At 38.1% G+C, this 18183-nt stretch overlaps 2 protein-coding genes across 2 annotated transcripts; both read right to left on the bottom strand.

Moving 5' to 3' along the window:
- Positions 1-719: 719 nt before the first annotated feature.
- LOC118664932 (small VCP interacting protein) lies at positions 720-7772 on the bottom strand. The gene is made up of 4 exons (XM_036325672.1): positions 7562-7772; positions 5470-5520; positions 4860-4973; positions 720-1609 (listed from the first exon to the last, which is right to left on the bottom strand). Exons 1-4 carry the CDS (start codon positions 7613-7615, stop codon positions 1595-1597), a joined length of 234 nt encoding a protein of 77 aa, XP_036181565.1. The 5' UTR covers positions 7616-7772; the 3' UTR covers positions 720-1594.
- Positions 7773-14581: 6809 nt separating this feature from the next.
- Positions 14582-17595, bottom strand: CCDC179 (coiled-coil domain containing 179). Its single transcript, XM_036326890.1, has 3 exons — positions 17551-17595; positions 15807-15851; positions 14582-14710 (listed from the first exon to the last, which is right to left on the bottom strand). Exons 1-3 carry the CDS (start codon positions 17593-17595, stop codon positions 14582-14584), a joined length of 219 nt encoding a protein of 72 aa, XP_036182783.1.
- Positions 17596-18183: the final 588 nt, after the last annotated feature.

The following is an 18183-nucleotide window of genomic DNA, read 5'->3' on the forward strand; positions in this document are numbered from 1 at the left end:
TTATGGTAGGGAGGAGCGAGACAGGGGCTGTTTTCTTCCTGTAAATCAAATGAGCTGGTCTACACTGAGTGGCCAGATTATTCTGACCACCCCATCAGTACTTCATTGACACTTCCAAAAATACTGAATATTGAAAACTTCCTAAGCAAATACTCTCAAGGTTTTATTATTATTATTTGCATAACTAATTCACTTCATTGTACTGACGGGGTGGTCATAATAATCTGGCCACTCAGTGTATTTTGTCCCTATTGACAGTAGCCACAGATTCTACTATAGGGCTCAGGTTACAGTCTTGCCATCCAAAAGAGTTAGCGATCACAATAGCTCATTAAAATATATAGTGATTCTTCTATTTTAGCTCATTATATATTAAACAGAAATATTCAAAAAACAAAAATGCGCCTAGCTGGTGTGACTCAGTGATTGGGCATCAACTTATGAACCAGATCAGTTTGATTCCCTGTCAGGGCACATACCGGGTTTCGGGCTCCATCCCCAGTAGGGGGCATACAGGAGACAGCCAATAAGGATTCTCTCTCATCATTGACGTGTCTCTCTCCCTTCTTCTCTGAAGTCAATCAAATATTTAAAAAAAAATGCTATAAAACTCATGTTAGTAATAGAAACCTACAAAGTTTATAACTATGCATCATACAGAATTACCTCATAATATTTTTATGTTTAAAGTAGTCCTTTTAAAATACAGTACTTACACGTTTATATTTCATACATTTATATTTGTCTTGGCAAATGCTTATCTGTATAAATCTTATGACCACTTTTTAACAAATACAAAAGAATACAAACATCTATGAAATCTGGACAAATACATTGCCAGTCAGTATGATCATCTAGATTCTTAGTTTAACTCATTCAGTTACTATAAAGATCTCCATGGAGCTGAATTTAATATTGTACAACAGCACATCACTGCCCTCTGATGGTACCACACTAATATATAATTTTAAACTCAAGCAAAATAATTATTATAATGTGAAATATCTGTTAAAGTTTATAAAGCTACACAAGTAAAAACTAAATTAGGAAAAATTAAATCTTTTCTACAAATATTCATTATAGTAAGTTATAAAAATTTACAGTGTTCCTTCACATAACCCCTTCAAATGATTTTTCAAGGTTTTCCCTGATGATCAGTTTAAAGGCACTAAATCCATACAGTTTAAGCAAAAGTCTTCATTATATAATGAAACAAAAGGAACTATCAGGCTAAGCAGCACAACTATAAATAGCTAGGAGGAAAAATGAAATTGTAAATTTTAATATTTGAGATGTATGCAAAATCTTCACATGCGATGCGGATATATTCACGATTTAAATTTAACTATTATCCACCTCTTGCAAAAGAAGCAAATGTAGGAAAATAAGTATTCAATGAAAGTTCTGGCCATTTTCTAAGTCTGGAAATCAAAAGCATGTTTAATATTTCCATACTGAAAGAGCACTGCGTTTAATGGCACTAAAATTACAAAGTCTAAATCTCCATTTATTCAAAGAGAGTAAGTTAAATGGAGGATGTCTACTTGATTGCAGATACTAGTCATTGGCAGGAGACTCTCACTCATATTATCCTTTATGAAACGGTCCACTAGAAAATAAAAACATACAGAGAAAAGTAATTTTATTTAGGGTTACATAATAATATGTAATATGTGAAGAAACAGGCAAAGAGAGGACGATGGGATATGCCAGCGATTTTCAACCAGTGTGTTGCGGCACACAGGCGTGCCACGAGAATTTTGAAAACACATGATACCAGACTATTTAGTCAGGGGCACTGACCTCTTTTCCCGTAGACTGTCAAATAGAAAAATGACATCGGCCAACACAATAGCCATCCGGTGTGAATGAGTCAAAATTATACTTTTTTTTTGTCTTATTGGCAAAAAATATAATGTATTTTTTGATGTGCCACAGAATTTTAGTAATTCGTTTGTGTCCCATGAGATGAAAAAGGCTGAAAGTTGCTGGGATATGCAAATGCAAACTAATAGCAGTGCTTAGTAAAATTTCACTTCGCAGTCAGTGTCTGAAAGAAGATATATGATCATTTAAAAATAGAAAAATATCTGGTCAAATTAATGGGTAGCTAAAATCGAAATATCCAATAATCAGTGAAGGAAAAACCCCCACAAAAACACCACCAATCAAAAACAACAATGAAGTTACAAAATGAAAATAAAGGAATTCTTGTTTGAGGCACAGAACCGAGAAATGGTAGAAACTATTAAATAATGGTTTGGCAGTCTTTGCCTTGCTTGAGTTGAGAAATTATTCCATTTGTTGTTCTGATTAAATCCGCAATAATAAGTTCTAAAACAGCCATTGGGACAGGACCAGAGATATTTTAAGTCTATTGGGTAGTATTTTCCAAGTATATCGAAGATCTATTATTGGGGCTATAAATACGTTTAAAAAAATAAGGTTTATTCCAAATAAACTTGCTTTCCTTTATTGCAGAACGTCTTAGAGACTTGATTACTGTACCCTTTTTAATCTTCAAGAAAGGGATACTGTGTACAATATAGTATTCAGAATTTTAAACAATTTTTTAGCACGGGACTCTCTTTTTCACAATGTATCTATCTCTTAGGACTACAGTTAAAAACACTAGAGCAGCGATTCTCAATCTGGCTTGACATGAGATGGCCTTGGGGAGCTTAAACCAGTACTGATGGCTACACCCGACTCTCAGAGATTCTGTCAGCCTTGTTTGCAAGCTCCTCCTAAGTCTCTAATGTGCAGCCAGGGCTGAGAGCCACTGTCCTCGAGGTCTGCCATTACTCCTGTAGCGGTGTAGCCTGTACTCATGCTGGTCTGCATCCTGATGCCATCATCACCTTGACTTCTTAAGATCAGGCTGCCTTTCCAAAGGACAGTGCTGAGTATTATGCTGGGAAGAGGCAGAGCTAGACAAGAGGTGACTGTGTGGAGGGCAGGCAGACGGGAAAAGGACATTTTCCTCATACTATGGAGTCGGGTCAGATCAGGAGGACTCTGTGTACATTCCAGGACATTCCAGGCCAGCCTGAACAACAGGCCTGATAGCAGCCCTTAAAGAACTCTAGGCCAAAGGGATTGAGAATTAAAGTTATTCTCTGCCTTGCATTTTCCCTTCTGTTATCCTTGAGCCCCCTACATTTTATTATGAACTTAAGGGAATACTCTGGATGAACCGTGCATGTGGTCAAGGGGAAAGCAGAATGCCCCTTAAAGCCAGTGTGTTGATGGTAGAAGTGGTTAGGAATATTCCATGGAAAAAAGACAGTGGCAACGGTAGTTGGTTCATGAGAATGAGCCACTCTTACTGGGAAAATCTTCTCACCACTGCCCAGTCTGATGGCCTTGAGGGCCATTTTTATTAGGGAAGCCAGAGAGATTTCCTGTAAGAACAACATTCAAAGAGATAAAGGTACTAAATTTACATTGGGATGTTTTTCATTGTGAGCTCTTCTGAGGGACCAGAAGCGGTATAAAGCCTAATTTATGTTTAATTTATAGGCTTCAGGGCATGGAAGCTTTAGGGCTAATTAAGACAGCCCTTTCTTTCGTAGAATTTAAGAGTTGATGTTAAATTTGTTAGCTGAGGAGTTGTAAAATAAGTACCTTCTTAATTCTGACAAAATATAAAGTATTATTTTCTTATAACATTGTATGTGGCTTTAAGTCACTTAGTAATTCATTTTTTTTTCCTACTACGAAATCAATCTCAGCATCATTATCAGTCCTGTAATTTAATTTTCACGAATTGTTTTTGAGAAACCTCTATGAAGTAAACCTGATGACACAAATCTTTATCGCAACAGAATACTGAAAGTAAGCATCTATACTTTTCATAAAGTATTTTACCTTCTATCTCCCAACTGTTTTACTTTATATTAAGTTTATTCTATTCCATTGTCAGGGGTATATTAAAAAACTAAGCAAAATGGTCATGGCTATTTACTTCAATATTGAAACCAATTACTTAATACATTTATAAAGTTAACAATCAAAAGTGTTTTAATTTCATTTAAGTGAAATTAGATAAAGTCTCATACAATTATAAAACACAGGTAAATCTTCTCTGTGTGACATTCCGAGCCAGAATCACATCTGCACTTAGAATGCTCCTAAACTGCCTGCCCCACAAACATGTATGTCTTTATCTATAGTTTTGAGAGTAAACTGAATTGATTGAATTGGCTAAATAAGTGGTATGTGAACCCTATTTTTCTAAGTCTTAACATGCAAAATAAAACCCAGATGCTCCTAATAGGTTGCAAAGATCCCCAAGTTCAAGGGCCTCATTTAATTTGCCCACCATTATATTTCCAGTGACAAGAGCTGCGATTGTTACATGGGGAGGTGCATGTGTCACACTCACTGGGGTGCACCCTACTGCCCAAATTAACATTTCCATAACTGTGGTATGAGTGACCATGAGAAGAGCAAAAATATCAAATCACTGAGTAAACACATTGTAGGTTACAAAAACAAATTTACAGTGTAACAGAATTTAGTAGGATTGATGTGTAAGTGGAAACGAGAAATGATGTTTCAAAATGACACTGGATTTGGGTGATTCTGACTCCTTTATACTTTTCCATAATATTTGACTTTTCTACACATTTAAGATTAGTATTAATTATATGAAGTATTAAGATAATCAGGAAAACTCCATTTGAATTTTGGGAAAAGGACGTAAACCTATTCCAGATAAATGTATTATTCACGCTTTTAAATTAATTCATAATGTTCTGGCAACCCATATCAATAGAACATTATTGAATGGATTGCTACTTAAGTTTTTTAAAATTCCAGGTAAATTTAAATTTTAACTAAATTTTAATACTTACTCTAAGTCCACCTTCAGGTGCTCCCCCAGATGTAGCGATTTGTTTTTCTATTTTTTCCTTCCGCTTTCTCTTTTGTTCCACAGACTGAGCATCCAAAATGCCCCGGGATGCAGCCTTTAAGAAATTTAAGGGGTACAAAACAACAATAAAAATTAGTATTGAAGGACTTTTTTTGTCTGTTTGGTTTTTTGCTTTGGAAGCGGGGTATTGGTCTATTTTGGTAACAAAGAATTAGACTATTTCTACAACAGCTTTATGTAAAAAAATTATCATTTTTTTCATTTGGTATTTTGAAACTGTACAAATTTTTCTCCTAAACTTATTTCATATCTGTCAGTGTTTTATTAGGCATGGTCATTTTATCCCAGGGAATACTGCCGTTAAAGGGACATCTCACATAGAATACATATGTGTAATAGTTTTCATATATTAGATAATACAAGTGCATTGATGTAGCCTATAGAAACACAGAGATCGTTTTGAAAAATAATTACCTTTAAATATAAATTTAATAGATATGGATAATGGATAAATACTACTAGTCATAGACATCTATCAAGAATAAAGTACTAAATTCTCTAAACAGGTAAAATTTCATTTTTAGTCCCACCTCCTTCTGTCTTCTTTCTGCAGCCTCTGCAAGCTTTGCTCTTTTCTCTTCCTAAGGAAAATATGTAACAAATATGTTTTAAAATAAAACCAAACATTAGCATGGAATTTACATACCTATCTATATATTCAACGTAATATAACAGTTCATCGAAAAATGTTTAGTACTGCCCCAAAATGGTCTAAGAGTGCCAGTACTATACTTTTATAAACTAATCGACTTTCTGAATCTCATTCTCACAATTAATGAACACACCTTCAAATAGGAGCATGCTAAAACATGTATGATACATACTGTATGTCATATACTATATGTACAAATACACACACATATAACACAACACAGGTTGGTCTATAAAATAATCTATTTCCTTGGGTTCAAAAAAAAGGCTTACAAGCAAGTCAGGACAATAACACAAATAACCTTTAATAATACAAGGTTTAATACTGCCAATTATAAGGGAGTTTGAAGTAGGTTGGTGTTTTTAAGAAAGGTTCATGGATGAAGTGGGAGAATCTCCCTGTGTATGACAGGAAGAACTGTAGGAAATGATGAAAGGTACTGTTCTAGGTTGGGAAACAATAATTTTCTATATCATGTATGAATTATAAAATCTTTAAATAATAAGACAGTAAGTAGCATTCTCTTGGGAGCTATGCTAGTAATTCCCTTTTTTTCCCCATACCAATTCATTCATTCATTGTACAAATACAGTATTTACTGAGTGCCTGTCATGTCTACAGAACCTGCCTCGGTGCTGAGATACAGCAATGAAAAAACTCAGATAAATGTTTCCACTCAAATGAAACTTAAAATTACAACGAGGGCACACAATCAAATATAGTCAAGTAAATATGTACCAGGTGGTAGTAAGTAGTTGGGATATAGGAAGGATAAGAAAGAGAAGGATGGGTGTTATGGTAGGGGATCTATTTTATTTAGTGTGATCAAGAAAAACCTCAACAATAAAGTAGCACTCACTACTGAACCAGATGGTTATCTAAGGGGATGGGTGGGGTTTAACAAATACTGACAGATTAGGATTTTATCAACAGCCAGATAAACAAAATTAACAACATTTAAAAGCAACTGTAGCAAGAAAGACAAGGGGAACTTTCTGGTTCCAACTTCCAGGTCATTTTTAGTACCTATAATCAAATGGCTGAAGAGTTAATGCTCTTTCTTAAATAACTAATGTCTTTCAACGAATTTTTTGCTAGGCAGGAATGTAGGTTTTCTGTTATCAATTCCCAGTAAGGAATACTCATGTAAAGATACCGTTAAAAACTGAAAGCTACGAAAAGAATAAATGCAGTGTACCACAAACCACAAATCGCTAAGTTACATTTGGATTTCCAATAAACAACGAATAATTCCTAGAATAAGTAACCCCCATTACTGTGTGCGAGAAATCTACTTTTAAAGGGCATTCCTTGTTTATCTGACAATTGAAATGGGCGTCCTGTGTTTAATTGCTAAATATGGCAACTTTACAAATTATAAACTCTGTACCACATAAAATACTTTTTTTTTTTAAAGGACATAAAGGGATTACTAATACAATATCCAAGAAAGCTCGGGAGTAAGGGACTTTAAGCACCTTCTTTAAACAGTTGATACAGACACAGGAAAATGCACATCTCCCACTTAGAAGACGCAACACTCCAGTTCAGGAAAAAAGAGGCATTTCATTTGCACCCCGTCTCCCGCGTCGCCAAGAATGGCCCGCCCCCCACACCGCCCGCGTCGGGTCCCACCAACTTCCAATTTGGCCCAAGTCGGCGAAAAAGACCCAGGAGTTGCCTTCGGGCAATTTTTATGTAACCGAAGTGGGGGGACCACGGAGGCGGCGGCCCAGGTGCCGCGGGCAGGACCCCAAGGTCCCTCGGGGCGCGGCCGCACGACTCCGCCACCGGGGTGCCCACCCGCGGGCTCTGCGGCGCGCGCCCCCCGCGTCCAACCGCCCGGCCGGGTGCTCGCGGCGCCGGCTCCCCCCCTCCCCCGCCCCCTCCCCCGCCCCCTCCCGCAGCGCCCGTCCCGCGAACAGGTGCGCGCGGCGCGGGCGGCGACGCGCAGACGCGGCCTTACTCACAGGGTCCGGCGAGGGAGGCTCGGGCTCCCCGAGACAGGGCAGACACAGCCCCATGGGGACGGCGGCTGCAGGTGCCCCCGCCTGGCCGGTAAGTGCCCACGGCACGGCGCGGGGACACGCGCGTCCCACCCAGAAGGGCCGCGCTCCCGAGCCCCGCCGCGGCCGCCGGTGTCTTCGCGGCTCGGCTCCGCCCCTTGTTGCAACAATCCTGCCGCTCGCGACTCCGCCCCGGCACCGCGGCTCGCTTCCGCCCCCCAGAGGCGACTCCGCACCCCACCTCCGGGGGCCCCGCCCGGCCAGTGCCCGCGGGCGGACCCGGCCTGGGTGCCTGGAAACGCCTGCGCCCGCAGCGAGCTGGCCCGGGATGGAGAAAGGGGATTCGCGGCTCCCTTTGCCTGTCCATGTATGAATCAGTGCCCCGACACGGATAGTTTATGCGACTTCTTCTGTGAAACGGGACCCTGGCCTCCTAGAAATCCAAGTTTAATGGAACTAAGCTGGCTGAAATTGCAAATGGACTGCAGTGCCATTTCCTGCCTTCTCAGTGGCTCAGTATTATTCCCATTGAGAGAGCAGAGTGCGCAGTTCTTGGCTGTGCGTTAGAAGCCAGCCTCGTGAATGTGGCATTAGTTGAGGGGCCCATTGATTTCTGGTGTTTTGGGAAATGATGGAGGTTGATTTATTCAGAAATATTTTGGTGCTCAGATTTTAGTAAGCATAAAAGTCATCTGGGCATCTAGTTAACATGTGGTTTATAATTTAGTAAGTTTAGGGTAAAACTTGAGATTCATTTCTGGGAAGCTCCTGGGTAATGCTGAAGTTGCTGATATATTCACAATTGCTTTTGATATTTTTCCTTGCATTGTACTAGTTTTTCTTGCTTGTTGGAATATCTTAAAATCTTAAAAAGGTAGGATGTGAAATAACAGCTCCTCAGAAAGAACCGGTATGTGGTTTCAGGTCTAATGTTTAAGTCTTTAACCCATTTAAGTATTTTTTGTGAGGTGTGTAAGATTGGGGGCTAATTTCATTCTGGGGCATGTCATTATCCAGTTTTTCCAACACCATTTTTTGAAGAGACTATCCTTTCTCCGTTGCATATTCTTAGCTCCCTTATCACATAGAAGTGGCTTATTTCTGGAATCTTGATTCTGTTCTATTGGTCTGTGAGTCTATTTTTATGCCAGTTCTCTACCTTTTGATTGCTATAACTTTGTAGTATCGTTTGAAATCAGGAAGTGTGATGCCTCCAGTTTTGTTGTTCTTTCTCAGCATTGCTTTGGCAATTTGGGATTTTTTTGGTTCCATACAAATTTTAGGATTGCGAGTTCTATTTCTGTGAACAATGCCATTGGAATTTCCATAGGAATTGAATTGAATCTGCAGATTGTTTTGAACACAATGGACACTTTAACAGTATTAACTCTTCTGATCCATAAACACGGCATATACATTTATTTGTGCCCTAAGGAAACACAGATTTGCTTTTTGTGGCTCTAGAGCAGCCGTGCGGCCTGTGGGCCGGATCCGGCCCATTTTAAATGAATAAAACTAAAAAAAAAAAAAAAGACCGTACCCTTTTATGTAATGATGTTTACTTTGAATTTATATTAGTTCACACAAACACTCCATCCATGCTTTTGTTCCGGCCCTCCGGTCCAGTTTAAGAACCCATTGTGGCCCTCGAGTCAAAAAGTTTGCCCACCCCTGCTCTAAGAGTGACTATATTTTATAGTTTCAGGTAATTTGGATCATGTGTACTTCTTCAACACAAAGTGTTAAAATTCATTAATGTTATCGTGCGTGTATCTTCAATAACATTCCATTTATATAGATGAATCACATTTAAAAAATGAATTTACATATCCATTGACATATGGGCTGTTTGCATTTTGAGGCTATTAAGAACAAAACTCTATAAATATTGGTGTACAGTTCTTTGTGTGAACATGTATTTTTCTCTTTAGAGACACCTAAGATTGGAATAAGTGGGTTATATTTCACAGTATGGAAAAAACTGTTAGGATTTTTTGTTGTTGTTAATCCTCAGTGAGGATATTTTTCCCATTGATTTTTAGACAGAGTGGAAGGGAGGGGGAGAGACAGAGAGAGAAACATCAATGTAGGAGAGACACATAGATTGGTTGACTTCTACAAGTGCCCAAATGGGGACTGGTGTCTGGGATCGAGCCTGCAACTGAGATACATACCCTGGATGGAATTGAACCTGGGATCCTTCAGGCCTCGGGCCAACAGTGCAGCCACTGAGCCAAATTAGCTAAGGCTTTTAGGAATTTTTTTAAGGCAAAGTACTTAAACCATTTTCATTTATATCAGCGATGTAAGAAAATACTAGTTAGTTTTCATCCTAGCCAACAGTTGGTATAATCAGTCTTTTTCATTTTATGAATTCAAATGAACATATAATAGTATTATTTCGCATTTCCCATGTTTTCATGTACTGTACTTGTTTACTTGCATGTTTGTTTAGAAATGTCAGTTCATATATTTTGTACATTTTATTGGATAGTTGGAGTTCAAATTTTTAAAATATATTTTGTGATCAAAAGACACATTCGGTATCACTTCAAGCCTCTATGACATTCACTGAGATTTATCTGGAGGCCCAGCAGATGGTCTATTTTCATCTTCCAGTGTACACTTGAAAGGATAGGTGTTCTGTTGATGTTGGGTGGAATGTCTTATAAATAGCAGTAAAATTCTTGAATGGTAGTGCTATCTTCTACATCTTTAATAATTTTCTATTTGTTGCATCAGTTTTCAAGAGAGGAAAGCTATGTTTCAGTTATAATTGTGGGTTTACCTATTTTTAAGTTCTAGTTTTTGCTTAATGTCTTTTGATGCTTTATTATTGGGTGTATCTATTTATGATTATGTCTTTGTGATGAATTGAAGCTTTCATTATCATAAAGTGTTCATCTATACACCCGGTAATATGATTTATTCTGAAGATGAATTCGGGTGCGAATTAGTAACATAGCCATTCTACTTTTAGGATTTGTGTTTTCATGGGACATAGTGTTGCATCTTCTTATTTTTATACCCGTCAATGTTCATATGCAACGCATGTTTGCGGTAGATATACTGTAGTTCTTTTTGCCTTTTTTAAAATCCAGCTTGACAATCTCTGCCTGTTGGGAGAAATTTCTCCATTCGTCTTGCATGTTTCTGTATGTTCTCTGAGCAAAGGTTTTAACATTTTTTCCTAGACCCGTGGTCGGCAAACTGCGGCTCGCGAGCCACATGCGGCTCTTTGGCCCCTTGAGTGTGGCTCTTCCTAAGCTTTAGGAGTACCCTAATTAAGTTAACAACAATGCATCTACCTATATAGTTTAAGTTTAAAAAATCTGGCTCTCAAAAAATTTCAGTCGTTGTACTGTTGATATTTGGCTCTGTTGACTAATGAGTTTGCCAACCACTGCCCTAGACTGTCTTTTTAAGGATGTTATATAGTAAGTAAACTTGGATGCTAGTTTACAGCAGATTTGTTTACTGTCCAATATAGTGGAGATAATATCTTTCTCTGGAGCAAAGTTGGGCAAGTTTCTTAGCAGCCCCGTATGTAAGATTGGGGCTTTCTTAGTTGTACCATGAACCCACGGTGTACAGTATCCACCTGGCACAGCTCTGCCTCTCCTCATGGGGCTTGGCGAGTCAAGGGAACCAACGAAAGCATGGGTTTGATACTGCCCGCTGTGCCAGACATAATACAGTTATTGTTCTCCACCCAGTAAGTCTGTTTTCTGCCAGCGTCTATGAAACTGTGGCAGTTCAACTTGTTTCTTCTAAGTAGAATAACATTTTGAATTCTTCACAGATACTGCCTTTTCTTTGAATTCTTCTTGATACTGCCTTTTAATTGGAGTGTTTAGACCATCTAGGTTTCATGTAGCTATTGATTATTTGGGATTTAATCTATTATTTTGCCATTTGTTTTCTTTATTATTAAATCCGTTCTTTTCTTTTTCTATCTTCATTTGGATGGATTTTAAGTATTCCATTTTTATCACTACTTAGTTATATTTCTCTGTGTGTATGGTTTCTCTAGTACCTACAACATGTCTTTAACATATCCAAGTCTACCTTTAAATAGTATACTTTTTCTCCTAAAATATAAGAAATGTTTGATGATTGTACTCTCCCACCCTTTGTTATTGTTGTCATACATTTACCTCTATGTGTTATTACAGCCATAATAATTAATTTTGCTTAAAAGAGTCAGTTCATTTTAAAATTAAATATTAGAATAAAGTTATTTTATATTTACTTGTATGTGCATTATTTCCAGAGCTTTTTATTGTTCTGTGTAAATCTAAGAATCTATCTGATACTATTTTTCTTCCACCTAAAGAGCTTTCTCCTACTGTTGATATTTTTTTTGGAACTTCTGAAAAAATGTCTGCATTTTTGCCTTCAGTTTTGAAGGACAGTTTTGTTCCATATAAAACTTTAGTTTCACAGGTTTTTCTTTAATCAATTCTTTAAAGATGTCATTCTGGCTTACATAGTTTTTAATGAGGTTTGTGGATGTTTATGCTTGTTTCTCAATATTTAATGACCATTTTCCCCTGCTGTTTTCCTTTCTCTTTTCAATTATTCAGCAATTCAGTTATGAGGTAATTTGATACATTTTGGTCTTTATATTGCTTGTTTATTAAGCTTTTTGGATCCATGGGATTAATTTTAATTAAATTTGGAAAAGTTGTGGGAATTTGTTTTTACTCCCATCCTCCCCTATTTAGACATTCTCAATTATTCATATGTTAGACCACGTGATATGGTGTGACATGTCAGCAAGGCACTAATAAATTTTCCAGTCTGTTTCTTTTGTCTCAGTTTGGATTATTTCTCTTGCTATATCTACTATATCCTCAATTTCATGACTTTTTTTTTTTTACATCTAATATACTGTTAATCTCATGACTTTTTAAAGTTTAGATTTTTTTCAGTTATACAAGTTCTATTTAGTTCTTTTAAATATTTTTTATTCCTCTCTTTGTTCATGTTTTTCTTTAAATTACTGAACATAGTTAACATATATTTTATTTAAATTAATTCTTCTAATTATGTAACTTCTTTTCATTTCTGTGTTTCTTTCTATTGACTTGATTTTCCTGATTATGTGTTACATTTTTTCTGCTTCTTAACATGCCTAGCAATTTTGATTGGATACTAGACATTGGACATTGATAGTGGACTAAGATTACACAGATCTGACTTTGTTGAGTTTCACACTGTGAACGTGCAGTTTAGCATTCAGCAAAGACTCAGTGTAAGCCAGTAAGAGCTACAAAGTGCTGTGTATAGTTCCTTATGCTCTGGAGATTCTGCCTACAACTTCCAGCTGCCCCAGACTTCCTGAATTGTTATCTTGTTGCTCAACTCATCCTCAACCCAAGAAAATTGCTGTACTCTGCTTATAACTCTTTTTTCTGCATCAATATCTGGATTGCTCCCCAACCCAGTAAATGGGTAGTCATTGGGTTCACCTATTTCTCCTCTGTTAGGGGTCACAGCCCTTTTTTGACTTTTGTCTTATATCTGAAAACCATTGTTTTACATATTTTTTCCTGTTTTCTAGTTGCTTAGTGTGGAAACATAATTCTGGTATTTCCATCATGCCCAGAAGCAGAATCCCCTGTATTTCAAGTTATATTTTGGAGGCTGCAAATGATCACTGAATGTAATGACCCTGTCAGTCTAATAGCTGGCAGTTCTTTAGTTTTAAAACAATTGTGATAATTTTATTTTTTTTTAATAATTATGTAATTAAGCAAGCATTTTACAGAGGCATATGATTATCATCCATATCAAACACAAAATTAATATTTAATTCAATATTCAAATTTTACCTTGAATGAAAATTATAATTGCACTATAGCTTATTTGCAATATCAACCCATAATACAGGTTTTAGTTAAACATTTTGTTTAAACACAGGTCATTATAAATATATAGCAGAGGAAATCTGTTTTTCCTTATTATTAAAACATAATTTTAAATCTTTACATAAGTCATAAATCTAACTAAACAAATTTCAAATTTCCAAAAAGTGGTAGGGAGATATGCTGTTTATTGAAATTCTAGAGCCTGTGGCTTGGATGTGAAATGGTTGCATTCTGTTTATTTTGCGGAAAGTGCAGAGTATTGCCTTTATTTTTCAAGTGGAGTAAAACCTGGAAATGCCACTTGGTGTCAGAAATCCACAGATTTCTTCTATACAGGCTCCAGCTTTATGGCCACTAAGAGATCAAAATACATAAGAAAAAGAAATTCAGTTTGTTTACCTGAAGAAATATTTATGCAACTATAAATCATCTGCAAAAGGTATCAAAGGGAGAAGCCTTTCTTCTGCTAAGAGAATTATGTAAGAACTAGAAACGCTATTCCCAATTAAGCCGCGTTCAGATACAATCCAGATATGAAAATCACTAATATCCAATATCACTAATATCTGGGGGAAATTTGATAGAAACATTTTTTTTTCTGTGAGTCAGGCAACAAATACTAGGAACAGAAAGAATTCGTGGGAGATGAGGATAACAGTTTGGCTCAAAGTCATTTCTAAACATAATGGGTGTAACAGAAATGTTAAACATGGGGATTTTCTTTTCGTAGCCGTACGCTCTGTTTGGTGTAGGGTTTTCTGATGTGTTCAGGCCTAGTCTGAATAACCATCTGGCAGAAGATTTTGTCATTTATTTTCCAATTAATATAATCCAAAATACTTAAGTGAATAATTTTGTCAGATAGTATATGGCAAAGCAAAAAATGGAATCCAGAACATGGTTTCAAAGATCACACTCTTCATTAAACCACAGCACCTCCAGGGATGATTACAAAGGAGATTTCAATAATGGATGAGAATTTCATTAGAGGAGCTTTAAGGTACCTTCCCAGACTGCAAGTACACATTTCTCAAAGGAAAGTGGAAAAACACAATTTAGATTCTTACATAAATTAAGAATGAGGATATCTGGTGTATTAAGGGCCCATTCATTAGATGGAAATCTTCATACTTACTAGGAGCCCTGGTTCTGGAACAGGAGCGGGCTTTGCAAACCGCTTATTAAGTTTCATCTTCTCTTTCTTTAGGGCTTTCATATTCTGAATACGTTTATTTATGGACTTGTGGAAAATAAAAAAAATAAAAACTATTTTTATAACAAAAAAGTAACATGCTGATTATATTTTTGGTTTATGTCAATAAAAAAGATGAACCAATCAGTGCATATGACTTACATAGCTACATAAAAGTAGGAAAAAAAAATCTTCTTTTCAAATGTGCGGTTTATAGATGAAAAAACATATGGGCCTATCAGTAGAATTTTCAAAAAAGAATATTTACTCTTAATCCCTACTTTACCAACCATTTAGTACATTTAGATAGATCCATTAAAGGCACTAAAAGGGCATGGCCAGTATGGCTTAGCGGTCGAATGTCATTCTAGGAACCAATGTTCTATTCCTGGTCAGGGTACATGCCCAGGTTGCGGGCTTGATCCCCAGTAGGGGGCATGCAGAAGGCAGTGGATCTATGATGTTTCCCTCTCATTTATGTTTCTATCTCTCTAACCCTCTCCCTCTTTTGCAAAAAAAAAAAATAAAAATAAAAAATAAACATAAAATAATAAATAAAAAATAAACATAAAATAAAAAACCCAAAGGGACTTTTATAGTAATTAGAGAACAAAATCCATGCACATTCTTTAGTTCTCTTAAATGCTGCATATCACACAGAGCTTTTTTTATGTCCCCGCTGTATGACATCTATAAGTAGCAGGTACCTAAGGGATCACACTAGGATGCATTGAAGAATATTACGGTGAAGAGGATATGAATAATAGGAACTTTTATATACTGCCAATAGGAGTGTCTTTGGTTCAATTGCTTTGAAAACAATGAGGCCTTACTTCATAACAATGAAAAACTCTCTTTTCCTATGATCCGATTATCTACTCCTGCCTAAATAATAAAGCAAAACTTTTGTTCACTGGGAAAAAAAGACATACTGGACTGTTTGCAATAGCGTTGTTTATTACAGGCAAATGTGCAAACTACCCACTGCCCATCAACAGTAAGTCCCAAGATTCCAGAGTCCCAAGAAAGATAACACAGAAGTGTCTATCTAATAAAGGTTCTCTCATATCCGGACCATCACACATAAAGGAACAAGATAAAGTCACAATTTTGAAATACCCAGAATGATTTATTTAAACATTACCTGCCTTTCAGTGACATCTGAAGGACGAGAAATTCTTGGTCCTTCCTACAAAATATGTGCAATAATTAAAAACAAACAAACTATCAAGTCATAAGCAAACAGAAAGATTAGTTATTGTAACAGGAAGTATATGGGTACAGTTTTTTATTAATATACTAGATATCTGGTGCACAAATTCATGCACTGGTGGGGTGCCTCGGCCTGGCTGGTGATCGGAGCTGATCGGGGCTCTCTCCCAGTCCCAATCAGGCCAATGGGGGCCAGCCAGCTGGGGAGGGACCACAGGAGGGCTCCAGAGCGTGTCTAGCCTGTCTCGCACAGTCCCCATTGGCCGGACCCCAGCGGCAAGCTAACCTACCGGTTGGAGCGTCTGACCCCTGGCGGTCAGTGCGCATCATAGTAACTGGTGAAACGGTCAAACGTACAGTCGAACGAATGGTCAGACACTTAGCATATTACGCTTTTATTATATGGGATGCATATTACGTTGATGGCAAGTGGCAGGAGCAGAAGAATATCAAGGTAAAAACCAGGTTGGAGATTGTTGATAGTACTAGAAGAGAACCAGCTATGAACAACATTATTGGCATGAAAATTGATAAAGGGAAGCTTCATTTAAAATGGAGTTGGAGACCAGGAGGAGGAGACCTCAGGCAGCACCACTTGACATCAATTACAGACCCTGTCAGGAAGGACTGCCAGTTATGGGTCGCAACAGGGAGAGACTTAACCACTCCAGTAGGTGGAAGCAAGGTTTTCTTCCTTGCAACTCAGCCAATGAGAAACCACTTTCACTCCCCCCCCCCCCCATGGGTTTCCTTTCAAAACAATCTCTACCAACTTCCTCCTTTGTCTCTATAAAATTCGTCTCCTTTGCTTGTTGGATTAACCCAGCCGTGGCCCGTTTGAAATGAATAAAACTATTGAAAAAAAAGACCGTACCCTTTTATGTAATGATGTTTACTTTGAATTTATATTAGTTCACACAAACACTCCATCCATGCTTTTGTTCCGGCCCTCCGGTCCAGTTTAAGAACCCATTGTGGCCCTCGAGTCAAAAAGTTTGCCCAGCCCTGGATTAACCTATAGTTTTTGCTATAGCATACTTGCCTAGAATAGCGATTCTCTTACTGTTCTCAGGTGTAGCCATTATGCTGCTAAAATAGTTGTCTGTTTTATTTTTTGGACAACACAGGGAACATATTGACCACAGAGATTTATTCTGGAAGAAGAGATGTAGGATAAATCCAAACACTCATGTTTCTGTTGGTACATGACTTCAGTGGTGCCATGCTGAGCTTTGCTTAAGGAACTGGTTTTTAGTCCAGGTTCTAAAGCCTGGGAAAGCTGGGGTGATTGAGAAACTCCACCAGATGGTCTGATTTTCTGAGGCACAGCGAGTTTGGCTGGTAGTTAATAGGTTTCCACAAAGACCTAAAAGTAACCTCCTCCGCATCTGAATATTGAGAAGTTCATCCTTTTGCCCACCTCTGTAACTCTCACCCCACCGTATAGGTCGGCTCAATGTGTCAGTTAACAAACATGATGGAACAGTGGCGGCACCTATAAGGCACAGTGTAGGGCTTTTCCTTGTCCTGGGCAGGGCAGGTTTTGAAGCCCAGGATCAAGTCTGTCTACGTCACCAGGGATTTCCCACCCCCCAGCACCAAACGGCATTCTCTGGCCTACGAGCTCATAGCCTGGGCAAGGGTGACCGAGGTGGGGTTAAGGGCAGGAGACTCACGGGGTTAACTTGGGTGCTTTCGTCCCCTATACAGTGCAGGCACATGCTTCAGAGCCTCAGAGCGCTCCTGGCGCCCACTGCGTGATCTCAACCAAGTAATTGCAGGCAGGCCACCTGCTCCTAGGAGCCCCGCCCTATCTCATCACAATTCTCTTTATCCTCCCCCTGTGAGCCCCGCCCTCCCTTTAGCTGTCTTTCCATCCCAATGAAAGGAAGGTGAAGTCTACAGCTGTCTAGCTGTCTAGAGAGCACCAGTGGCATTAGGGATGCCAGGTTACCTCAGTTCCATATCCTTCCAGCTCTTTTGCTCAGACAACCACAGAATACCAATTTTTCATCTTTTCTGTCCTTATCTCTACTCTCCACCAAGTCCCCTTCACTTCGATCCCATGGCCCCTCACTTCAGCCTATGGTCAGGGTTCTCAATTCCTTGATCTCACTGTTCTTCCGTCATAGCTTCCAGTTGGATGCATCCAACTATTGGCCTTCTCCCTGGGCTGAAATGGGAGAATACTTGAAGATTCCTGCAATACATACATACCCATAATCTCCAACTTAACTTGTGTGCTCATCAGGGCTTATCACTTCTCTTATGTTGCACCTCTTTCTTTTTATATTCTGTAGCATCCCCTT

Source organism: Myotis myotis, unplaced genomic scaffold (assembly GCF_014108235.1).
Source record: "Myotis myotis isolate mMyoMyo1 unplaced genomic scaffold, mMyoMyo1.p scaffold_m19_p_10, whole genome shotgun sequence".
In the NCBI taxonomy this organism is placed as follows: domain Eukaryota; kingdom Metazoa; phylum Chordata; class Mammalia; order Chiroptera; family Vespertilionidae; genus Myotis; species Myotis myotis.

Coding starts and splice junctions, on each gene's coding strand:
- CCDC179 (XM_036326890.1), bottom strand. CDS start 17,595: ATGTGCCTGCACTGTATAGGGGACGAAAGCACCCAAGTTAACCCC. Junction 15,852..17,550: donor AAAGCACCCAAGTTAACCCC/GTGAGTCTCCTG, acceptor CATATTTTGTAG/GAAGGACCAAGAATTTCTCG. Junction 14,711..15,806: donor CAGATGTCACTGAAAGGCAG/GTAATGTTTAAA, acceptor ATTTTCCACAAG/TCCATAAATAAACGTATTCA.
- LOC118664932 (XM_036325672.1), bottom strand. CDS start 7,615: ATGGGGCTGTGTCTGCCCTGTCTCGGGGAGCCCGAGCCTCCCTCGCCG. Junction 5,521..7,561: donor AGCCTCCCTCGCCGGACCCT/GTGAGTAAGGCC, acceptor TATTTTCCTTAG/GAAGAGAAAAGAGCAAAGCT. Junction 4,974..5,469: donor CAGAAAGAAGACAGAAGGAG/GTGGGACTAAAA, acceptor AATTTCTTAAAG/GCTGCATCCCGGGGCATTTT.